This window comes from Petaurus breviceps, unplaced genomic scaffold (assembly GCF_028583685.1).
Source record: "Petaurus breviceps papuanus isolate PSGF00001 unplaced genomic scaffold, PetGlider_PUasm1.0 90925, whole genome shotgun sequence".
In the NCBI taxonomy this organism is placed as follows: domain Eukaryota; kingdom Metazoa; phylum Chordata; class Mammalia; order Diprotodontia; family Petauridae; genus Petaurus; species Petaurus breviceps.
The window spans coordinates 615,663-641,651 of record NW_027187380.1 but is presented as its reverse complement, the minus strand read 5'-3'; the positions used below and the strand labels follow the sequence as shown (position 1 = coordinate 641,651).

At 40.6% G+C, this 25,989-nt stretch overlaps 2 protein-coding genes across 4 annotated transcripts in view; one reads left to right on the top strand and one right to left on the bottom strand.

The window, feature by feature from the left end:
- Positions 1–25,989, bottom strand: part of PGS1 (phosphatidylglycerophosphate synthase 1) — a 108,062-nt gene that overhangs the window by 34,908 nt on the left and 47,165 nt on the right. The window lies entirely within an intron of this gene.
- Positions 1–25,989, top strand: part of DNAH17 (dynein axonemal heavy chain 17) — a 280,684-nt gene that overhangs the window by 251,653 nt on the left and 3,042 nt on the right. The window contains exons 70-77 of the mRNA XM_069076039.1: positions 3,114–3,307; positions 12,745–12,893; positions 13,005–13,132; positions 13,389–13,616; positions 19,029–19,220; positions 23,619–23,798; positions 24,528–24,710; positions 25,239–25,421. Coding sequence (XP_068932140.1) covers positions 3,114–3,307; positions 12,745–12,893; positions 13,005–13,132; positions 13,389–13,616; positions 19,029–19,220; positions 23,619–23,798; positions 24,528–24,710; positions 25,239–25,421 — 1,437 coding nt within the window. The remainder of the gene's footprint in view (positions 1–3,113; positions 3,308–12,744; positions 12,894–13,004; positions 13,133–13,388; positions 13,617–19,028; positions 19,221–23,618; positions 23,799–24,527; positions 24,711–25,238; positions 25,422–25,989) is intronic.

The window sequence follows — 25,989 nt, the reverse complement described above, 5'->3', positions numbered from 1 at the left end:
TCTTTTTCAGGAGGTGATCAGTGGATTCTTTCAACCTCTATTTTGCCCTCTCGTTCTAAAACATCAGGGCAGTTTTCTTTGAGAACTTCCTGGAGGATGCTTTCCAGGCTCTTACTTTCGTCATGGCTCTCAGGCAGTCCAATAATTTTTAAATTATCTCTCCTGGATCTATTTTCCAGGTCAGTGGTTTTTCCCATGAGATATTTCACATTGCCTTCTATTCTTTCATTTGTTTGGATCTGTTTAACAGCATCCTGATTTCTCATAAAGTCATTAGCTTCCATTTGCTCCAATCTAATTCTGAAGCAATGATTCTCCTCAGTGAGCTTTTGAGATTCTTTTTCCATCTGGCAAATTCGACTTTTTAAGGCATTCTTCTCCTCATTGCCTTTCTGAGCCTCCTTTGCCATTTGAGTCAGTCTGTTTTTTAAGGTATTATTTTCTTCAGTCAGGCTGTTGACTCTCATTTCATAATTTTCTTGCATTGTTCTCATTTCTCTTCCCAATTTTTCCTCCACTTCTCTTATCTGCTTCTTAAGGTCCTCTATGGCCTGTAACCAGCTTGTATTTTCCTTTGAAGCTTTTGGTGCAGGAGTTCTGACTTCACTGATTTCCTCCTGTTCCATGCCTTGCTCTTTCTTATCCCCAAAATAGGAGTGTAATGTTGGAATCTTCTGTCTGCTTTGTTTCCTTTGCCTGCTCATTTTGCCACTCAATGATTTGACTTTTGGGCTTTTTGCCACAGTAGGACAGGGGAGTTTTTGTCCCAAACGCTGGGGTTTTCTCAGCTGCCGGAGGTATTAGATGGGTGCCCTCTCTGAGGTCTCCACACGCTCTGGCAAGCTGGACACACACCCCAGGACCTCCACCCTAGACTGCAATCCAGATCCAAGCAGGTTAAAGCAAGAGCTATGACCCCTCAGACTGGTGCTTGGTCCCCCTACACTCTGCAGGCCAGGAGCTGAAGCCGCCACATGGCGCTGGCAGGCTGTGCCGGCGTCTCAGCGGTTTCTCGCCCCGGGGGTAAAAGCCACGCACTCCCACTTACTGGGTCCCAAAGTCCAGAATGCACTGGCCTCTCACCTTGTCCTTCGCATCTATGTGTTGATAAATCTGGAAACGGCCACAGCTGCTGCTGATCTGGAGTCCCTCTGGCTGGCGGCTGGTCAGGCCCACCCTGGGGCTAAAGCCTCGATGTGGGGCTGGGATCGGCTCCCAGAGCGCTGCACTGGCCGATTCCTGCCGGCCTGCCGGGCTATTCTCAGTGGGAGGTTAGCTTCTCTGTATCATTTTGTGGGTTCTGCAGCTCCAAAGTTTGTTTAGAGTCCCCTTTTTACATGGATTGGGGAGGGTGGAAGCCGGAGCTGCGGGAGGGTCGTGCTTCTAGTCCGCCATTTTGGCTCCGCCCCCCGACCCCTGGGCTTTTTGCCGCAGTAGGACTCTGCCACCAGACAGGGGAGTTTCTGTCCCACTCAGCTGCCGGAGGTATTAGATGGGTGCCCTCTCTGAGGCCTCCACACACTCTGGCAAGCTGGTCACACACCCCAGGACCTCCACCCTAGACTGCAATCCAGATCTAAGCAGGTTAAAGCAAGAGTGATTACCCCTCAGACTGGTTGCTTGGTCCCCCTACAGTCTGCAGGCTAGGAGCTAAAGCTGCAACATTGTGCTGGCTGCAGGGCCATAGCATATCAGCAGCTTCTCACCCCGGGGGCAGAAGCCGACAAACTCCCAACTACTGGTCCCAAAGTCCACACTGCACTTTGTCCTTAGCATCTAGGTGTTGATAAATCTGGAAATGGCCACAGCAGCTGGTGATCTGAAGTCACTCCAGCTGGTGGTTGGTCAGGCCCGCCCTGGGGCTAAAACCTCAGGTTCACATAGTCCTGGGCTCAGCTCCCAAAGCGCTGGGCTAGCTGATTCCTGCCAGCCTGCTGGGCTGTCCTCAGTGGGAGGTTAGCTTCTCTGTGTCATTTTGTGGGTTATGCAGCTCCAAAGTTTGTTTAGAGTCCCCTTTCACATGGATTGGGGAAGGTAGAAGCTGGAGCCACGCAGAGGTCCTGTTTCTACTCTGCCATCTTGACTCCGCCCCCCACTCACTGCTTCTTTATACTCTATAATGTAGCTTGTCTGAGCCTTCTGACTTATATTTATCAAGCGCAGGCTGCTAGGTACCTTTCTCACCCTCTCCCTACTTATCTTGGTTTTCAGCTTCTTATTAACCATTTTTATTCTCTCCTATCCAATCCAATGATTATTCTCCTTAACAGGGAAACAAGAAGCAAGGGAAAAGTTGAATAGTTCTGTTTTTCCTTTGTTGTCTGTTATCATTATCCCATCTACCACTAGCAGCAGTCTTTGCCATCTTTTCACTCAATTATAGCTTAAAGAAAAAAAAACACAACATTTGTTCTCAACATTCTGAGTCCCCTTTGGCTCATTTGGCAGTTTGGTGTGCCTGATAGTATTCTCGTAGGACAAAGCGTTGATTTGGTATTTACCTTCTATTACCCACCCTTGCTTTTCAATCTCTCTTATACATATGACTTGTAAAATATCTAAGTTGATTGATGAGTCACCTGTATATTCATGGCAGTCTTTTTAGATAACTCTTTTTCCTTATCAAAGTCATTTCTCTTCAGGTTTTCAAATTTTTATTCTTCCTGGTCTGCTTTCTCTTATTGAATTTTAATCCAGTGCAATTAAATTCAACAAACTTTTAATAAGTACAAGCCAAGAACAGGAGATACAAAGGCAAAAATTAAACAGTCTCTCCCCTCATATATATATATATATATAGTTTTATAGTTCAGGGCCATTTCCCTACTATTTGTCCTCAATGAAAAATAAAACCAGGTAATAGTTTTAATTGTGAAACCATTGGTCTTTTCATCCCAAACGAGCACTGAGATCCAAGTGTCCAACTGAAAAAAATGAATTTTTCTAGGTGAAGGAGATATTTAATTGGAATTTATTTTAAGTATCTCCCCCAAGCTCCCAGCACAATTCTTTGCAAATACTGGGTCATGAATAAGAGACCATTGACAAATAGACATATTTGAATAACCTTTTCTAAGAATGAAATTAAATGAGTTGTTATCATGCATTCCCAGGTCCTCTCAGATATGGATGAATTCAGAAATCTGGATAGTGACATTGAAGGATCTGCTAAACGGTGGAAAAAATTTGTTGAATCTGAAGCCCCAGAAAAGGAAATATTTCCAAAAGAATGGAAAAATAAAACTGCACTACAAAAACTCTGCATGATGAGGTGTATGAGACCAGATAGAATGACCTACGCAGTCAAGTATGTAACCAGACTCCCATCCAACCTGAATTCTAGCCAAAGCCTGACCAAAAATTTGAATGGTTTAGTGGCTGCCATGAGCATCTCTAGGGGATGAAGTAATACTGTCCTTCACCCATTCATTCCTTCTAATATCATTATAGAAACTCAGAACTTGAGGAATCTTCTCTATAACAACCATAACAAAACAAGTGGTGGTCCAGCTTCTCCTTGAACACCTCAAAGCAGGGGAACACCTCCCCTTCTCTCCAGTTGGCCTGTTCCAATTCTGGACAGATCTAACTGTTGAGAAATTTTCCTGATATCAAGTCTAAATTTACCTCTTTATAATTTCTACCCATTGATTTTGTTTCTGCCTTCTGGGGGCACACAGAATAAGTCTACTCTTCTTTCTATATGTTGTTGTTCAGTAGTTTCAATCATGTCTGACTCTTAGTGACTCCATTTGGGGTTCTCTTCTGAAAGATGCTGGAGTAGTTTGCCCTTTCCTTCTACAGTTCATTTTATATATGAGGAAACTGAGGCAAACGGGGATAAGTGACTTGCCCAGGGTCACTCAGTGTCTGAGGTCAGATATGAACTTTGGAAGAGGAGTCTTCCTGACTTCTGGCCCAGTAATCTATCCACTGGCTCCCGACTTCTTTTCTCTAGGTGAAACATGACAATTATAGGTGTTTCCACCCCAAAAGAAGGTATGACTTAGAAGTTGGAAGGGATATAAATTTATGAACTTGCCAGAATCAAAGTCCTGGATCCCAGACTAGGGAGGGGATGGAACTAGTTCATGCCTAAATCTCTAGATAAGAGAACATTTAAATATTTACAAAAATCTCCAGAGATACAATGTAACCCACTAATACCTCAAAACTATGAGAGTGGATAAATTCCTTCTGACAGCTAACCTCAATCCCTCTAGCTGTCACTCATAACAGATCAGGCTGGCTAGGGTATAAATATGACTGTTAGTGTTGCACTAATCCAGATAAAGAATATACCTGATATCCGGGAAGAAAGATAACTTTTTTACTTTTTAAATTTTTTTGTCTTTTTGGAGGGGGAAAGGCAGGGCAATTGGGATTAAGTGACTTGCCCAAGGTCACACAGCTAGTAAGTGTTAAGTGTCTGAGGTCACATTTGAACTCAGGTCCTCCTGACTCCAGGGCCAGTGCTCTATTCACTGTGCCACCGAGCCGCCCCATTGGTGTTGTTTTTAATGGTATATATGGCAGGGAGAGAATCATAGAATCTCAAAAGCTTATAGATTTCAAGCTGGACAGAATTTCACAGGTCATCTTTACAGGTAAGGAAACTGATGAACAGAGAGGGTGAATAACTTGCCTAAGGTCACAAAGGCAGTGAGTAGTAGGGTCAGGATCTGAACCTAGGTTCTCAGATGATAAATACAGCACTCTCTATTGTACTATGAGTTGGAATGTTACTTAAAATGTGTCTTGCCTCGCCCAAACTTGAACCCTATCTACAACATCTGTGATAACTGGGGAAAGGTTTTTGTTATTCAATCATGTCCCACTCTTTGTGACCCCCGGAACCATAGTACACCAGTGCTGTCCAATGGCATTTTTCTTGGCAAAGATACTGGAGTGATTTGCCATTTCCTTTTCCAAGGGATTAAGGCAAACAGAATCACTTAAGTGACTTGCCCAGAGTCACATAGCTAGTAAGTATCTGAGGCCAAATTTCAAGTCAGATCTTCCTGACTCCAGACCCAGCACTTATCCACTGAGCCACCTAGCTGCCTCAGATAAAAAGGTGCTCACATCTTATCCAATACCACCTCCTGAGCCCATTTCACTTTTGGACAACACTAACAGAGCTAGAGGGAGGGAAGGAGAGAGATGGAAGGAGGGAAGAAGGGGGAGAAAGGATAGAGAGATGAGGAGATAGATGTGTGTGTATGGGGGTAAGGCATGGTAATATATGCCTGTAATCCCTCTGTTGAATAGGTTGAGGCAGGTGGATCACTTGAGTATGATAGTTCTGATCCATATCAGAACTAAAGCTAGTCAGCTGTCCTCACTAAGTCTGGTACCAATATGGTGAACCCTAGGGAGGAGTGGAAGGCATCAGGCTGCCTAAGAAGGGGCAAACCAACCCAGTTTGGAAATGGAGCAGGTTGGAACTTTCATGCTGATCAGTAATAGGATCAGCCCCATGAATGGCCATTGCACTTCCAGGCTAGGTGAGGTAGGGAGACCCAGTTTCAAAACAAAACAAAACAAACAAATTTTCCTACATGAGCCTAAATCTGCCTCTCTGCATCTTCCCACCATTGTTCCTAGTTCTGCCCTCTGGAGCCAAGCGAACAAGATGAATCTTTCTTAGCAATTCCATGGTCCCACTAAATCTTCCCTCCTCCATTCCAGGCTCCTTCAACCCTTCCTCACATGGCATGATAGACTTAGCTAAGCCTAGTCCTCTCCCCATCCCATTCACCCTCCTTTGAATAATTTCCAGTTGTCAGGATTTTCCCAAACTCCAGGAAATGGTCCAATTAGGCCCAAGTACAGGCCCAAGATACATCACTACATCCTCATAAATGTAACCAAAGATCACATTTGCTTTCTGGGCTGCTATTCTGTAGTGTTGACTGCAACTGAGTCTGCAATTCACTGAATCCACCACATTTTTTTCACCAAATTTTCATCAAACTGGCATTTTCCCTACATTCAGCATTAGAAACTTTAACTCTTTTAGTGACTCAATGAAAACAACTGTGGGGTTTTTAAAAGTTCATTTTTCTGAAACAGACCTAGTTCCATTTTTTTCCGGTTCTTAATTGTTTTATTTTTTTTTTCAATCTTCAATTTAAAAATTCTTATTTTTGGTTGTTTTATATCACCTTTCCCTTCTATCCTGAATTCATCTTGTGCTCTGATTTACACATGGTCCTTGAGAATTGATTTTTTGCTTTCTCTTTGTATCCTGAACACTTAGCACAGACCCTGGCACATAGTAAATAATTAATAAATGCTTGTTGACTGATTGATATATCTTTTTTCACTCTCCCTACCCTCACCATCCCCTGCCCTGGGGCCCCTCCATTGTACAAGAGAAAATAGGAATTCAGAGAAACCAACCAACATATCACCCATGCCTGATAGTACTTGTACGCAGTATTCCACATCTGCCTGTAATCCTCTAGCTCTTCAAAAAGGAAAGTGAGGTACACTCAATTCACTCTTTTTCAGGACCAAGTTTTGCCCTTATGCTGACATTTGTTGTTGTTGTTGCCATTGTTCAGTTGTTTTTCAGTCATGTCCGACTCTTCATGACCCCATTTGAGGTTTTCTTGGCAAAGATGCTGGAGTGGTTTGCTGTTTCCTCCTGCTGCTCATTTTACAGATGAGGAAACTGAGGCAAACAGGGTTAAGTGACTTTTCCAGGCTCACACAGCTAGTAAGTTTCTCAGGGCAGATTTGATTTCAGGATGATTTCCTGACTTCAGTCTCAATCCATTTTACCACCTAGCTGCCCCTTGAAATGAAAAAACATTCAGTTTCTTGGGGGTTGTGGTTATATTTACTGCTGCTGCTATTGTTCTTTCCATTTACATTGTAGCCACTGGTGTCTCTTGTTCTTCTGATTTTGCTTACTTCATAATGCATCAGTTCATAGAGGTCTTCCCAGGCATTTCTGAATTCAGACCCACTTCTCTACTTCAAAATAAATGTGGATCTGTCCTGATTTGCAAGACAAACTGTTCCAGTCCTGTATTAAGCCATTTCCCCAGTACTATACCTTACTATCTATGAAATCCCTCCCAGATTAGGGAGAATGGCTGCAGCTACCCAGATTCCCATTTCTTTTGGATTTTTCTTGTTTAGTCTCTTCTTTCACACAAATAATTCTAAGGAGTATTCGACCATGTACCAGTTTCCCCTCCAGAAAGAGCAACTGAAATAAACCAGTGGGGGGGGGGGGGGCGGAGGCGGTAAGAGGGGAGTTGGGTATTTGTGAAGGACTTTGGATGAGGTCTGTTTCATCAGTTTCCCCTTTTGTTAAAAGATAACTCAATCATTAATAATGCATTGTTCTACCAAGAGAGGACAAGTAAGAAAGGAGAGATTTAATTTGATCAAATTCTAGTACTTAAAGCCAGTTAAGAGACCTTGGTATTTGAGACCAGTCTTCCTATCTACTGACAACTTCCTTAATCATTTTTCCTGGTAGAATACAGGCGACCAAATTTCCCCAAAACACCAATTTACATGCTAGAATTCCCCCTTTGGTAAAGTAGAAATCTCAAACCATTCAGCTAGCCAGAATTATTTTTATCTCCAGTTGAGGGACGGGAATCTGTGAGGAGGGTCCAACTCGTTAAAAAGAAAAGTCACTTCATTGCCAGACTGTGTTTAATTAAACTGGTCCTAAAGCAGAATGTCTACTTGGCTTCTGGAAAGAGGATGAGTGGAATCTGAGAAGAAGCCAAGTGGCCATCTGTCTATTTCAAGGAGTTTCCTTAAAAGTGGATGAATATTTCTCTTCCTGAAATATTTCATTTAGTAGCATATTAGGGATACAATATGATAAAATATTGGACCCCAGTTGGTAAGTGATCTGGGATTATAGAAAAGAGCTAGTGAGTTGTGTAACATAACTAGGCAAGAGTCAAAGTTGGACAAACTAGGTTTGGCAAGCAAATAGGGAGGGCTTGACTTGATCTTGTTGGTGGCAGCAGTGGGGTCTCTAGGAAACAGTTCCAGAAAAGGGCTCCAGAGCCACAGGGTCAAAGGTGTGCTGGTAAATTATTAACAATGAGTTGGTGTGAGGGCAGTGTATCCACCTTTAAACTTAATCTATATTATTGACATTTTCACCATCACTTTCTTAGGTCTAGACAATCAACAAAACAAGAAATCAAGCCGATCTCTAAGTCATAAACACTCACACTGAAAATTTAATAATAGGAGGCAGCTAGGTGGTGCAGTGAATAGAGCACCAGCCCTGGAGTTGGGAGGACCTGAGTTCAAATTCGGCCTCAGACACTTAACACACACACAAAACAACTAGCCGTGTGACCTTGGGCAATTGCCCTCCAAAAAGAAAAAAGCAAAAAAAAAAAAAAAAGAAAATTTAATAATAGTCTCTGGCACTAGTTCTGGTCAGGACCTTAGCATGAATCCCCATTCTGCTACTTAACTGCCAGTATGGCCTTCACCAAGGGCAGGTCAACTTGTCTGGACCTCATTCCACTTCTGTAAAATAAGGGGCTTTGGCCAGATGATCTCTATGGTCCATTCCAGTTCTAAATTGTATTAGCCCACATTTATTAAATGCCTACTTTGTGCAAGGCATTGTGGTAATCTCTGGTGATACAAAATCAAACCCTGCCCTCAAGAAGCTTATTGCTAAGGAGATTCTACATAGCAGTTTCCTATTAGTGCTAAAAGTCTCTTTTAAAAATTAAATAAGCTTAAAAAAAATTAAATAAGCTGAAAGAACTGAGATCCAGGTGGAAGCAAAATACCTGATCTTTTTCCTTCTCTTGTTTGGTTTTATGTCCTCTTTACCATTTTTCATTCCAACTGGTACAATCCGTCTTCATAACCTGACTAATGTATAATGTGAAAGTATTTACAGATCCTATACTTGACTATATGCCCCCATGGGGGGAGGGGAGGGAGGGAGACAAAATGTGAAACTCAAGGAATTGTGGAATTGAATCCTGTAAACTAAAAGGAAACAAGCAAATTAATCTAAACAAAATTTAAAAAAAGAATATATAATAAAATAAATTTTTAAAAAGAATTAAGCTGAATTTTGTGAAAGCTTTTGTATGAAGTGTTAGAAGAATGTTATGTATTATGATAGTGATCATGAGGATTGTTGTACCACCCCATCCTCCAGCCAAGAAGGACACAATTATCCAAATAAATTAAATTATACGTAATTTTTTTACTCTCAAATCAATGCTCTTAAGACTGGGGAATATGAAGTTTTAGAGGAAGCATATTTACCTTTCTAAATATGTTTGATTTAGGTCAGATAAATAATTATTATTATATAATAATTACTTATAATTATTATAAAGCATTTATACAATGCTTTAAATTCTGAAAAGTGTTTTACATATGTATCTCATTGGGTCTGATTGACCTGTGCAGTTTATATGTGGTTAATTGAGAGATGGCAGTACATTTGAAAGAATTGTTAATTACTTTGGTTAAGTGGGCAAGAAACTGTTTGCAAGATTAGTTTAGGTTCTATCCTGCCTAGAAGCTAGGGAAAGAGACTTAGGTAAATTTTGGAAGCCCTCCTACTCTGGAATCATCCAGTCTGATTTTATGTAACTTTTTAGAGGCTGTTTCCTTAAACTGAAAACACCATTGGGGAAAGGCCCTGGATTTCTCTAGTATTTTAAAGGTTTGCAAAACGGTTTACATGTATCATCTCATTTGATCCTCACAACAATCACTTTCCTACTCCCACCCCAATGGTATAGGTACTATTATTATCTTCATTTTATTGATGAGGAAGTGACTTGTCCAGGGTCACACTGCTAATAAGAGTTGTAAGTAGAATTTGAACTCTGCTCTTCCTGATTCCAGGTCCAGTGCTCTATAAACTACACCACCTATGTGAAGCCATAAGGGTAATTCTGGTTACCCTAAATTGAATGTTTTAGAAGAGATTTTAGGGGTGGCTAGGTGGCACAGTGAATAGAGCACCAGCCCTGGAGTCAGGAGGACCTGAATTCAAATTTGGCCTCGGACACTTGACATACTTATTAACCCGTGTGACTTTGGGCAAGTCACTTAACCCCAAAAAACAAGTCACTTAACTCCAAAAAGCAAAAAAAAAAAAAAAAGATTTTGGCCAAAAGACCTCTAAAATTATTTATTCATTGTTGTCAGCATTGTCCCATCCCAGTGTTCATTGTATTGTCTGGGGTCCAGAGCATCACAGGATCCAAATATGAACTCACAGACAAATGAAGGAACACTGATGTCATATGGGCTCCTAGTTACCACCCTCAGTAGCCAAAAGGGCCACACAGAAAAAAAAAATAGAGAGGGGAATGCAAAGAAACAGTTGACCATGGGAGGGAGCTGAGGTATCTTTAAGCTCCCCAGACAGAACCTTACCTGGCAACTCCCACACCCTGAAGGATGAATATAACCAAGACCAGCCGGTTTGCCACCAGCACTGGTTGCAGTTCTGCTTTCATCTAAATATTCTCTCCCCTCCAACCCTGGAGCTGGTAGACTTTTTGGAATTCATTTCTGATGTAGGGTCCTGGTGTGTTCTACCCCCAATCTCTTAATGTAACAGACATTAGCACACTGTTTTTATATTAAACCCATAGTTTAAAAAAAGTTTTTGAACCTCCCTACCAAAATGAGGGGAAATAGCGTAACAATATATAAATGAATAACAGAAAAAGTTATGCCAGCAAGTCATTTCTCCAAGGAAGCAGAAATGCAAGTGTTGTCACAGCCCAGCAAATTCCCCTAGTGAAACAAAGAACTGGGAAGCTGATAAGGAGCACCTGTGAATGAATCATAAGATCATAGGATTTAGAACTTGAAGGAAACTCAGAAAGTCATTTTAAAGATGAAGAGGGGCAGCTAGGTGGCTCAGTGAACACAGCATGGGTCCTAGAGTCAGGAGGAGGACTTGAGTTCAAATTCAGAGTTACTAGCTGTGTGACTCTGGGTAAGTCACTAAATGCCATTGCCTTTAAAAAAAAAAAAAGAGAGAGAAGAAAATGAGAACCAGAGAGTTTAAATTGTACTGGTAGTAAATTTCAGGGCCAGGATTTGAACTCATATTACCTGATTTTTTTTTAAAGCAATGGGGGCTAAGTAACTTGCTCAAGGTTACATGGCCAGGTATTTCTGGGTGTGATGCCAAGCAGCTGCACCCGGATTTGATCCCCAGGTCATCACGACACTAGAGCCGGTGCTCTCACTTGCTGAGCCACCTGGCCGCCCCTAAGCAATTGGGTTTAAGTAACTTGCTCAAGGTTACATGGCCAGGTATTTCTGGGTGTGGTGCTAAGTATCTGAGCCTGGATTTGATCCCCAGGTCCTCCTGACACTGGAGCCGGTGCTCCTACTCGCTGCACCACCTGCCCGCCCCTCATGTCACCTGATCTTAAATCTATCACTCCATCATATCACACAATAGGATGCATCAGAATTTTGCAGCTTTGCTTCAATTATGTTGTCCTTGTTCTATCTATTCACATTGTTGTAGTCATTGTGTATATATTTCCTGATTCTGCTTACTTTACCTTGCATCAGTTCATAAAAGTCTTTCAATGCTTATCTGTATTCATCATGTTCATAATTTCTTACAAGGCAATGATATTCCCACACATTCATGTACCACACTTGTTTAGCTATTCTCCAACTGATGGGCATTTACTTTGTTTCCAGTTCTTTACTACTGCAAAAAAAAAAATGCTGCTCTGGATGTTTTAGGGCTTATGTTTTAGGCCTTTCTTTTTATTACTGGGTTCCAATCTTGTCTCAGACACTCACTTTTCTGAGACCATAGACAAGTCATTTACTCTCTCAGCCTCCATTTCCTGTTATGTAAGACTAGGATAAAAACAGCGCCTACTTTGCTGTGAGGATAAAATGGGATTTTTATAAATATACACATATATACACATGTATATATAATATATATATACACAGCCATACAAACATGGCACATATTATGTAGATGCATGCGTATCTATATACATGGGTGCATTGTCTTCATATATATGTATTTGTGTACATGTTATGTATATAAACATGTAAATATATATATTGCTTTACAAACTTTAAAACACTGTATAAATGTCATCTATCATTATTTCTTCTTTTCAGAGAACTGAGAGTTAGCTTTTTCTCTTACCATGCCTTTTATCCAGGCTGTTCACCAAGACTGGCACCTATTAGAGCAGATGGATCTGAAGAGATCAAGTACATTCAGGGCTTTGTATGCCTAAAATGAGCGTTATATTACTATTAGAAATCAAAGAACAATTTTTTTCAATCTGGATTATTCATAAACCTATGACCCACTTAAATTAATTAGGGACTTGGCTACTGTGATGCTAAATTTAGTCTCTCATATTTGGATGGGCACATAGCTCCATGGTGTCATTTGGTACAGAAGTGCCCTGAGGTTTAACATCATTTCAATTTACATGTTTACAAATTTGCCTCCATGTAATCTCACAGAACTGAATTTATATGCCTTTCAAAATAAAACCAGGCCCAAACCCTCACAGTCCTCAACCCTCTCATAGAACAGACACCTCTTTCCTCCTGTCAAATGTACTCTTGCTTCAGAATCGACTGAGTAAAGGGCCCTCTAACCTTTGGTCCATGTTGTCACAATCTACTCAACTCCCCTCTTGATCTCAGAGCATTCTGTGACCTCTCTTTTCATAATAAAATGAAGAACTTGTTCTTCAGAAACTTTGTGGAGGAGAAGATGGGGACCAAGTACGTGGAAGGACGGAGTGTTGAGTTTTCCAAGTCTTATGAGGAGAGCAGCCCTTCTACCCCAATCTTCTTCATCCTTTCTCCAGGGGTTGACCCTCTAAAAGATGTGGAAGCATTAGGTAAGTACTTCCCAACAACAACATCTGTGGAACCTTTTGTTGTTGATAACTATGCCCTCAACCTCTGGAAATTTTCCAGCCCTATGGTTTTCCTGTTTTTCTTTCCCTCAGGAAAAAAGTTGGGATTTACCATTGACAATGGGAAAATCCATAATGTGTCCCTGGGGCAGGGACAAGAGGTGGTAGCTGAGAATGCTCTGGATGTGGCATCTGAGGAAGGGCACTGGGTCATTCTGCAGGTACTTAATGGGAAACTTGGCTTCTCCAGTAAGGCATCCCTTTTCATATGAAAGATTTTAGATAATCATATTTATTAAATTAGTTTGTATCAACTTGATCCAAGAGCTTAAAGGTGAAAAAAAAAAAGTTAGGCTAGGGCTTGGCAAAAAAAAACCCAAAAAGGAAAATATGATGCACTGAGAGGGAATGGGGAGATAGACGGGAATGAGGAAAATCAATCAATCAATCAACCAATCAATCTGATTTTGCTTGTAGAACATCCATCTTGTTGCCAAGTGGCTGAGCACTCTGGATAAGAAGGTAGAGAGATACAGCACGGGAAGCCATGATGACTATCGAGTATACATGAGTGCAGAACCAGCCCCCAGCCCTGAATTTCACATCATACCACAGGGCCTCTTGGAAAATGCCATAAAAATCACAAATGAGCCCCCTACTGGCATGCATGCCAACCTGCACAAAGCCTTGGACCTCTTCACACAGGTAGGACTAATTTTTGTCAGGCTTCTTCTCCCTCTACTCTCTCTTCCATCCCTGGACACTAAATGCAGTCTCTAAGACTTTGGTGAAGTTCCTCACTGCCCTTCACCAGTCACCAACATACTGGCCTTGAATATCACACACACACACACACACACACACACACACACACTGGTCTGTATATAAATAAGCACAACACATGCCTTGCATCACAAAATAGACATGGACCTAAAGCTTGTGTAATGAGAATTTTAGAAAAGTGAATCACTTCTAATGCAGCAGGAGAGCTTGTTATTTAAAGGAGCAATCCTTAGGGGAATCACTTTGGAAAGCAAAATATTTTGCAATGGAACTGACTCCCTCAGTTGTGTATTTTTGTACTTTGAGCATATACAGGTTGTCCCAAAAGTCTTGGTGCTTAACTATTTTGTCATTAAGCTCTATAGTTTTGTAGTTTAGCTATTTAATGTCAACTAAATAACAAATAGCTTAAAACTTGTAACAGGCTAAAACTGCACTGAGACCTTTGGGACAACCTGTATACACAGACATAATATATGTTTATTATGGGAAACTACTAATGGTGGGCATTACTTAGGATTGATCTGATTAGCTCAGTTGGTTACTGGAACAAGACCAACCTCCCTATTTCCAACAAGGTCCTCACTGTCCTCATTTTCCAGGGTTTTACCTTTGTTTTTGTTTACCCTACATATCCACTCACTTGCCAATGCTTGTTAATTCTATCTCAGCAACATCACTAGCATTCATCCCCTTCTCCATATTTTGAAAGCTATCACCCTAGTTGATCCTGGACTCTAGCAATGCCTTCCTAATTGGTCTTCTGCCTCTCCAGTCCATCCTCTACCCAGCTGCCTGAGTGATTTTCCCAAAAATAAATATCTGACCATTTCACTCCCTTACTCAATAAACTATAGCGGCTCTCTCTTGCCTCAGGATAAAGTATAAATTTTTCTGAGGTATTTAATAAATGTTTGTTGACTGACTGATAGACTGATTGATAGAGTTGGATTCCCACAGGGCCATTTTGCTTCACTCTGTTCCAAGACCAGAGACTCCAAGTCAGACATCACACAACATATGTCCTGGACATAAAGAAGAATGAGTAAACTTGTACTGTAAAATAAGAGGAATAGAAAAGAAGGCCTCATCCCCAATTGATAAATGGTCAAAGAATATGAACAGGCAGTTCTCAGAGGAAGAAATTAAAGATATCTATAAGTATATGAAAAAATGCTCTAAATCACTATTGATTAGAGAAATGCAAATCAAAACAACCCTGAGGTACCACATCTCACCAGTCAGATTGGCTAAGATGACAAAACAGGAAAATGATAAATTCTGGAGAGGATGTGGAAAAATTGAAACACTAATACATTGCTTGTGGAGTTGTGAACTGATTCAACCATTCTGGAGAGCAATCTGGAACTATCCCCAAAGGGCTATAAGTAATTTCATATCCTTTGACCCAGCAATACTACTTCTAGGGTTGTATCCCAAAGAGATCATAAAAGCAGGAAGAAGACCCATATGTACAAAAATATTTATAGCAGCTCTTTTTCTGGTGGCAAAGAATTGGAAATTAAGGGGGTGCCCATCAATTGGGGAATGGCTAAACAAGTTGTGGTATATGAATGTAATGGAATACTATTGTGCTATAAGAAATAGGGAGCACATGGACTTCATATTTATCTGGAGAGGCTTATATGAACTGATGCTGAGTGAGAAGAGCAGAACCAGGAAAAATTTGTACACAATTACAGACACAATGTATGTGTGACAACCAACTTTGATAGACCGGACTCTTCTCAAAAATGCAGAGGTATAAGCAAACTCCAAAAGACTCATGATGGAGAGAGATGTCTACATTCAGAGAAAGAACTAGAAAGAACAGAGTTTGAATGCGGATTGAAGCAAATTACCTGCTCTCTTTCTCTTTATTGTTTGGTTTTGTTTCCTCTTTCCCATAGTTCATTCCATCCCATACAATCCTTCATTATAACCTGATTAATGTCTAATGTGAAACTATTTGCAGATCTTGTACTTGATTGTATGCCACCAAGGGGGGTGGGGGGAGGGAAGGAAGGGGGAGAAAATTTGAAACTCAAAGAACTAGGGAACTGAATCTTGTAAACTCAAAGTAAAATAACAAATTAATAAAAACCAAAAATAAATAAATAAATATTAAAAAAAAAAAAAAGAAAAGAAGGCCTCAGGGACAGCTAGGTGGCACAGTGAATAAAGCACCAACCCTGGAGGCAGGAGGACCTGAGTTCAAATCCAGCCTCAGATACTTGACACTAGCTGTATGACCTTGGGCAAGTCACTCAAAGCCCAGTTGCCTTGCCTTCCCCCTTCCAAACAAAAAACAAACAAACAAAAAAAACCAATAGAAGGCCACAAGTCCTCTTTCAGCCCTTCCTCTATGATCCTATAAGAGGAATCTAATGAGAGCCTCCATTTGGGCTCAGCGTTATTTGACTAGACCATTTACCTAGTCTTGCTGCCAGTCTTTCTATAACACTTATTCGACCAAGTTACTACTATCATGCCAAAACACTTTCAGTGGCTTTCTATTGCCTATGGGGAAAAAGTTCACACTACTTAGCTTGGCATTGAAGGCCTTCCACAATTTGGCCCCAACCTACTCTTCCAAAATAATTTCCCTCTGTTCTACCTACACTGGTCTATCTCCTGAAGACATAGTATATTTCTGCCTGTGCCTTTGTTTGTAATGTGAATGTCATGCCATTTATTTCTATCTATGAACCTTTTTCAAGGCTCAGCCCAATACTCCCTATTCCATAAAGACTTCTCTATCCAAACCCACATTAACTTCTCCTTCCTCAGAATTCATTTGTTCTTCTACCTCTCACTGAGCAACTGATCACATATCGATGTCTCTTACATTGTCATGAACTCCCATTGTAACTTACTTTTTCCAGAGTTATGATCCCACTTGTCATCAGCTGCTTGTACTTTTTGTTTATTTGTTTTTCTCTGGATTCCCACAGTCCTTAGTGGAGACACTCTATAAAATAGTGTGGAATAAATAGGAAGATCACTCACTACAGTGGAAGAAGCATGGACTCTGGGTTCAAATCTCCACTCTAACCCTTAGTACTGTGTGTCCTTGGACACGAAGACCCTGAGTTCCAATATGACAATCTTGGACAAATTGCTTAACCTCCCTGGGCCTCAATTTCTTCATCAGTAAGATAGGGGTTAGATCAATTAGACCTATGGCCTTTCTCTCTGTAAAATCATGATCCTATTTCCCAGTATTTTAATCCTGACTCTGTATCTTGCTCCCTATGTGACTTTGGGGTTGTTTATTGACTCACTCACTGACATTCCCCCCACCCATTTTATAGAAGTAGGAATGGAGGGGTCAGTGAGTGAGTCATCAAACATTTATTAAATGCCTTCTATGCATTAGGCACTGTGCTAAACACTGGGGATTTAAACAAAGGCAAAAAGATATTTTTGCTCTCAAAGAACTCAGTCAATTGATTTAGAGTTTAGGAATTAGGTTCCTTCCAACTCTATATCCTATGAATGATTTCTCTGCGTGATTAGGGAACTAAATATTCTTCATCACTGGAAGGGTTGAGATATAAAGGTTTGAAACTAACAAGATGGCTAGAGATGCTCATCCATCTCTCATCTCCCCACTGCCTACTATGTTTGCTTCTAGGAGTCTTCACACCTTGCCCATGTCATGTGACCAGTATTTTGTAAAAATCGATCTATGCCAACAGCCAAGGCTGCCTGCTTCCTAAACTTCTGCCAACGCCCCCAAATGCAGAGTTGTCTGTTATGTATGAGCAGTTTGTGACTGGTCGTCCTGGAGCCGCTCTTTGGAGTGTCTCAGAGGCCCAGAAGAAAATAAAGAATTGCATAGAGGGGCAAATATAGTCTTCAGAATTAAATTGTTCTTTGTGTTTCATGGGTTAAAAAACTTTTGCCTTCTGTGAATTGTTGTAATCTCCTCTCCCTCCCCCTTTCTCCTCCCATTAGTTTTCCTATAACCTTCTGTTTGGAGCTGGCAAGTGACATTAATTTCCTGTCCAAGCCCCTCCTCTTCCATTTGGCCATTTTCTCTCTTGCTTTCTTAGCTTTATTTCCTGGAGTTTTCAGGCAGGAAGCTGAGCTTTGGGAAAGAAGGGCTAGAGGTTGAGAACTGGTCACCCTCACTGCCCTGAAACCAAAACAGGCCCCTGCTCTGTTTTCATGTTCAGAAGGAAGGAGGCTGGAGGGTAAGTGACGTGCAAAGATGCTTCCCATTTCCTGCTCACCTTCCTATGGAGAAATCCAACTCAAGAGCACGTTAGCATTTGCTCTGGCCTCTAATACACAAGACCAAGCCTATCGGTTTCCAACAATGCTCATGTTTGTTCCAGTAGCCACAGATACAACTCATTTAATAATGACAACTCAGTAAAACCTTATTGATTCAGACTACACCGACTGGTATTAAATGAGAATCACAGAAAGTCAGAGATGGAATAGGTCTTAAAGATGACCTAGTCCACCCCCTTCTTTCTCTACAGAAGAAAATTGAAGCACAAAACGAATCCATGAATTACACAGTGAGCCGATGACTGAGCCAGAACTAGACCCAAGCCCTCTGGCTTTTTCCATGAGGGGGGGGGGGGGAAGCAAGGAAGAGTAGGGGTTGTCCTGGTCTGGGTTTAAGCCTAAGCTTTTTGGAGTTCAAATAAAAATGTTTTTTAAAAGGTTTAGCCAAACAAATAGTCTGTTTTACTACAGTCAGACAACAAGAATTCACCAGGTACTGTGTTCTTGCTGGAAATACAAAGAAAGGCAGAAACACAATTACAATACTAACAAAATGCTAGATTCATTTTGACAGACTTTTTACAACACTAGGGCATACTTTTTATATGCAAAAATTGATCAATCATGATAAATATAAATTATCCTTCTATACTCATTAGCAATGACAGCCAGCATTTATATGCCACTACCTCAGTTAATCATCACAACAAATCTATGAGGCGGGTACATTAAAGAGTTCTTAGCTTGATTACTGCTTGGAGTTTTCTTATTATATATGTACTTGAAAATAATAAAACTGAATCTTCTCTTTCAGTCCTTTTTCAATCTTTTCACTGACTGCTTCAAACTGGTCATTCCATCTTTCACCTTCAATTAGACAGATTATTGAGGTTTGCCTGGCAATTAGCAGATCATTCAGTTTCTTAGTAAAGTATTTGGCCAAGATTCTACTAACAAAATAAGTTGGTGCCCTTCCCAAGCAAAATTCTATTTCTTTTTTTCCCTTGTTATTATAGAAGAGTGGTTTAGTCAAACCTAGAGATTGAAAACTTGGGTGTCTGACATTTTTTAAAATATCTTTTTCTTTCTTAGGATACATTGGAAATGTGCACCAAGGAAATTGAATTTAAGTGCATACTGTTTGCCCTCTGTTATTTCCATGCGGTGGTGGCAGAGAGGCGTAAATTTGGAGCTCAAGGTTGGAACAGGATATACCCTTTCAACAATGGAGACCTAACCATCTCTATCAGTGTTCTTTATAATTACCTGGAAGCAAACACTAAGGTAAAGAAAGGCTTGCCTGAGAAGAGCAACTCATATGATGATGATGATAGCAAAATCAGTTTTCCCTTCCTGAGGTTGCGGGTTATCTATATGCCTGTTCTGTCTCCCGCCTCAGTCAGATTTTTGTTAATATCACCACATCAGGGCAAGCCCTGTCTTGAATCAGGAACACAGCTGCACAGGCCAGCTGAAAGTGAAGGACCTGAAAATGCCCTTGTACTTTTGTGAAGATACCAGGCCCACATGGCAACCCGAAAGGTGTTCTTACCCTAGAACACTCAATGACTATGAGGGAGATATTCACCAGGTATACCTGGCTGAAGGAATTTTCTGCAGTAAATCAATAGCAGATGTCTGTGTCCTAATGTGAAAAAAAAATCTATTTGTTGCTTTCTTTCCATTCCCACTACTCTAACTAACACAGGGGAGCTAGAAGGTACAGTGGATAGGAGGGGGCCTGCAGTCAGGAAGACTCATTGAGCTCAAATGTGGCCTCACACACTAGCTGTGTGACCCTGGGTAAGTCACTTAACCCTGTTTGACTCAGTTACCTCATCTGCAAAATGAGCTGAAGTTTCCTAGCAAACCACTCCAGTATCTTTGCCAAGAAAACTCCAAATCAGTTCATGAATAGGTTCATGACTGAAACAACCCAACAACAAATTTCCACGTTCCTGCATTAGTGCTACCTATCATGTTTTAATTGCTCCCGCTTTCTGGTATCTTCAAAACCGTCCTTCATGCCAAACTTGTTACATCTAGATGCAGCCATGTTCCTTGAGTTGCTCCCCATTGCCAAAAGTTTAAATTCCTTGGCCTAGATTTAAGACTCTTAAACTTGATTATCATCTTTCCAGTTATAATTCTCAGTACTTTTCTCCAGGTGTGCCATTCTCCATACTGTTTTCATACTGGTTTCTATTCCTTCAGGCTCTCTCACCAACTTCTGCCTTCTATTCATTCTTACTCATCCTTTAAGACCAAGCTCAGATTTCATAGCCTCCACAAAGCTTATCTTGATTCCCAATTAAAAATTATTTCCCTCACCCTGCACTAGTTTGCACCTTTAAAAATTCATTTAACATACATCAGTTAGTTTTGCCAAACCCCTTACTAGATTCCAGATTACATAAAGGGAATCATCCTGTTCATATTCATTTCTCCCCTACCACAAAGTACAACCCTCCACTAGGAGCATTTTTATAAATGCCAAAGCAGACAATAAATGATGGCTTAAGTTTCTGAAGCCATTCTCTCCCCCTTACACTTAAAAACAGAAAAAAAACAAATCCTTGTCCAAGACAGCTAGAGAGTATTGAAAAGAGAAACCAAGTGACAGCTCCTCGTGATGTTTGTAAAGAGATTATTGACTGCAGAGAAATTCATCATTGAGATTGCTTAAGACCAACCCCAAAGAATCCCTGGTGGTTGATGTTAAACTGCAGGTCAGTGCTCGTTAAGAACTACCGTATGTTCCAAGCAAAGTTAGGCCTTCACCCTCACACAAATTTGCACTTTAAAATCTCATACCATAGCAGAGGAAGTCTCAAGGTTGATATCTCAAATCCAATGACCCATCTGGAATGGAACAGTACCTCTCAAGAAATTCCAGCTCATTTCGGCACCTGCTTACTTACTATCTTCTTTGAAATAAAGGCAGGCAGTGGCAATGTCAGGGGATACAAGGTCAAGGGCTCCACTAGGGGGTGTGCAAGGGCAGGGAGATGAGGTTGAAACAGTAATTTATCTTATTTGTGAGTAGCTACTAAAAATCACTTGTAGATAAATCACTTAAAATGATGTGTAAGAACGGATCTCTGAATTTCAATCATTTCTTTTACTCCTATCTAGAGCTGGCTATAGGTCTCCATAAAGATCTAATGTAATCTACTTACATTAACATTACCAGGGAAAAGAAATCTCACAGTAAAAAAAAAAAACAAACAGTAAAAAATCAGAAGACTTTTGTTTTCTCTCTCTTTTTGTTAAAGTAGCCTGCCCACAAGGAATTTTAGTGGGCAGAAATGGGCCATAATAATAATAACTAGCATTAATATAGCAACTTAAGGTTTACAAATCCCTCATTTTATTAAAACAACCCTGGAAGGTAGTAAGTACTATAATTATTATTATCTCCATTTTTCAGATGAAGAAATTGAGGCAGACGTGGTTAAGTGACTTGCCCAGGGTCACACAGCTAGTATCTGAGGCAGGATGTTCATCTCTCTGTTCTAAAAAAAAAGTATGGTACTGTGGGGACCCTGGAAAAATTTCCAGAGGAAGGGTGGGCCTTTTTCACATAGTTGCAATTTCTAAAAATTACCAAAAACTTAGAATCATCTTTTAGTTTGAAGAAAAGATTTTTCACCTGTCTGGCAGTTTTCTCTTTAGGAAGTAGAAAGGAATACATTTTAGACAGGAAGACTTTTTTAAAATAAGCAACTTATATAAGCATTCTACTCTCTACCCTCAACTTTCTCCCCCCCCCCCCCCCCAAAAAAAGAGGTATCAAAATCAGGTAAAAGTGACCCAGAAAGCTAAAGAAAAACAGGTCCTAGACAGATATCAATGTACATCAAACCCACACTAAAAATCACTTTCTTTTTCCTACTTTATCATTTTTGTACCTCTGCTCATTGCTTAATCCTTCATCAGCTTACCTCTTACTCATTGAACTTTCCTTCTTGTTTGGGCTTTGATCATAACTTGAGAATAGCACTGACCTCACCGGACTCCCAGATCCTCAAGTGACTGACCTCATACCCAGCCAGGTGCTTTCTCTGCTCCTTCACTATCCACCTCCTCAGGACATTAAACAAAATAAATTTAACAAACACTTATTAATTACCTTATATGAGCTGGGTACTGGGGTAGACATTAAGGTCCTCAAAAGAGTTTGCTTCAATCTACTCAAGAAAAATCATGTAGCAGAATAAGCCCTAGGTTTAGTTGGGGGAGTTGTCTTTAATTCCAGCTCTGCCATTTATTAGCTGTGTAACCTAGAGCAGGGATAGCAAACATTTGGTCCTTCGTTGCCCTGTGAACCAAATTAAAATGTAACTGGGAAATATTTAGCAAAGTCAAAAATACAATAGAACACAGATAATGTTAATGTGATTTTTCAAGTCAAGCAGATCATAGGGATCCTTGTGTATGGTTTGGGGGGAAGAGAGAAGGGCACTGTATTACTGGTCCAGTGTGTAAATCTTTTAAATTTTTGTGCCTGTTTCCTCCTCTCTTAAGGTCCCTTCCAGCTTTAAATCTATGATCCTATAAAAATTAATGCTTAGGTTCCCCACTGGTGCTGACTCTTTTTGCTAGTAAAGCACTCAGTCACATGTTGTCATTCAACTAACTCTTGGCATTGAACTTACCTTAGGAGTTGAGATGCACTGGGGAGTAAGTAAGTAGTAATCAGGAAAGGAAGCCAAAGTCCTCCATATCTCTTAAAGCCAAGTCAAAGACATTAGGATCTCTCAGAGTATAATGCTAACATTGGGCTGATACAATAGAAAATAGCAACTCAGAGGTCAATGGGAAAATAAGACTGTAAGCAAAAATCTAATTTGGGGGGGGGGAAGGAAAGCAAACAAGCAGCTACTGGTAAAATAGACAAAGCAGGAAAGGGAAAGAACAATAACTTAGCTTAAAGAGAATGTGAAGAGCCATGAGAATAGAGGTAGTGTAATTAACAAGCATCAATTAAGCATCTAACTGCAATTATAAAGAAAATTAAACACAAAATATAGGGGAAGAACCCACATGTACAAAAATATTTATAGCAGCTCTTTTTGTGGTGGCCAAGAACTGGAAATCGAGGGAATGCCCATCAACTGGAGAATGGCTGAACAAGTTGTGGTGTATGAGTGTAATGGAATACTATTGTGCTATAAGAAATGATGAACAGGCAGACTTCAGAGAAACCTAGAAAGACTTATATGAACTGATGCCGAGTGAGAGGAGCAGAACCAGGAGAACATTGTATTCAGTAACAACCACAGTGTACAAGGATTGATTTTGATAGACTTAGCCCTTCTCAGCAATGCAGGGACCTAAAACAATTCTAAAGGACACATGATGGAAAATGCCAGCCACATCCAGAGAAAGAACTATGGCATTGGAATATAGAACGAAGCAGACTATTTTCTTGTTTTTTCTTTCTCATAGTTTTTTCCCATTCATTATAATTCTTCTATGCAACATAACTAATGTGAAAATGTGATTAATAGGAATGTATGTATAAAGCCCATATCAAATTGCAAGCCATCTTGGGGAGGGAGGGGGAAAAATTTACAACTTGGGGAAGTGAATGTTGAAAACTAAAAATAATTTAATTTTTGAAAAAACATAAGGGAAAAATGAACATTCCTATCCTGACCTGTCTGTGCCTCTTATAAGGTACCATGGGATGATCTACGCTACCTTTTTGGGGAAATTATGTATGGAGGCCATATCACAGATGACTGGGACCGAAGGCTCTGTCGAACATACCTGGTAGAATACATTCGAACAGAAATGCTGGAAGGAGAGTTGTGGTTGGCCCCTGGATTCTTGATCCCACCCAATTTAGATTACAAAGTGAGTAGCCACGCCCCTTGATAATGGCTAACAAATTAAACATGAGCAATACAGTAGCAGAAAAGGTTAATACCATCCTGGTGGGCTCTATGATAAGACCTTTTTTTTTTTTTAAGCAATCAGGGTTAAGTAACTTGCTCAAGGTTACAAGGCCAGTTATTTCTGGGTGTGGTGCTGAGCATCTGAGCCCAGATTTGATCCAGGTGATCCCGACACTGGGGCTAGTGCTCTCACTCGCTGAGCCACCTCACTGCCCCTAAGCAATTGGGGTTAAGTAACTTGCTCAAGGTTACACGGCCAGGTGTTTCTGGGTGGGTGCTGAGTGTCTGAGCCCGGATTCGATCCCCAGGTCATCCCGACACTGGAGCCTATGCTCTTACTCGCTGTGCTACCTGGCTGCCCCAGATAAGACCCTTTCAATATAAATGGAATATCAATAATTGAGCAAAGAACCAAAGCAACTAAAATAACCCAAGATTTGAAATGCATCCTACAGTAAGAGGGAATGGAAATTTCCTTCTTGTAGCAAGGGAGGAAGTGAGAGCAACCATAAATGGTATAGGGATTTGGGATTGCTGAAGAGGCTAGAACCGGGGATTGGGAAGATCACATACAAAAACTGTTTATTAACGTGAGGAACACATTGTCTAGCTTTCATCAGTATCCCAGCATCTTCCTGCTTTGGGATGAATCCCTTTCTTAAATCCTATGACCACTTTTCCTCCCCAGGGTTACCATGAATACATAGATGAAAACATGCCACCTGAAAGTCCATATTTGTATGGTCTGCACCCCAATGCAGAAATTGGTTTCTTGACCGTCACTTCAGAGAAGCTATTCAGAACTGTTCTGGAAATGCAGCCCAAAGAATCTGATGCAGGAGGAGGAACAGGAGTGTCTCGGGAGGAAAAGGCAAGAAATTTTTAATCAAATATTTCAGATAGATTGAAGTAAAGGACAAATAGGAAACTTTTGATCCCTTGATCGTCAAATCACAAAAAGCCCCAAAATTGGTTGCTATAGAACTCTTCATTTATTCCTATATTCATGCTATATAAATAAGGAAGCATTGGCACCTAGAGATCCTTGGTAATCAGGAATTGGGAATGAGATAAATCTTTTAATAGACAAAAAAAATCATACAAATGCCTCTTGAGTTGTGCTGAAATGTTCTAAACCCTAAAGATCACAAAAGGCATGGAGAATATCTTCTTGCTTTAGTTGAACCCCAAAGGATCTTCTGGCAGCACCCAGGCTGGGCCTCTCCTTGTCTTTCCTTTAGGGGCCCTGATTTATGAATATTTTGGTCAGGAAAGCTGACCTTACACACAGGAAGATGTGAATTTTTTTTTTACTTTCACAACTATGATTAAATAATAGAAACCAAAGACCCTCTGGCCTAGAGACAAACTACAATTGGGACATGTCGGGGCTTTGCAGGTCAAATCTGTATTGGATGAGATCCTTGAGAAGCTCCCAGAGACATTTAACATGGCAGAGATCATGTCAAAGGCAGCTGAAAAGACACCTTATGTGGTAGTCGCCTTTCAAGAATGTGAAAGAATGAACATCCTGACTAATGAAATGCGCCGTTCACTGAAGGAGCTGAATCTGGGATTAAAGGTGAAAAAATATGAAGTAGAAGTAAAGTTCTGGCTTAGGGAAACGAGCCCCCCCCTTCCCCCCCACATGATTCACTGTACTGCCAGACAAACAAAATCACCAAGTCCCTAAAATATACAGGCCCACTAATTACTATCTCATTCCCCTACATCTTTCCCTAATATGCTGCTCTCTACATGGAACTGTATCCTAAATATTATGGAACTGGATCAAGTGAATAGAGAATTTAGAAGCCCACCATAATCTGTGGCCAAAAGATCACTGAAAAGTTCCCATTTTACCCCAAGTGCAATCATTAGAGGTAGAGGATGGTATAGTGGCTAGGGCACTGGGCCTAGAGTCAGGAAGACCTCAGCTCAAATTGGATCTCAGATGTTTATTAGCTACATAACCCTGGCCAAGTCATTTAGACCTGTTTGCCTTGGTTTCCTCAACTGTAAAAGCAAGGATAAGAAAAGTACCTACCTTTGCAGGGGTGTTGGGAGGACCAAATGAGACAATATTTGTAAAAAGTATAAAAAGCACAGCACCTGGAGCATAGTAGGTGTTATATAAATGCTTATTCCCT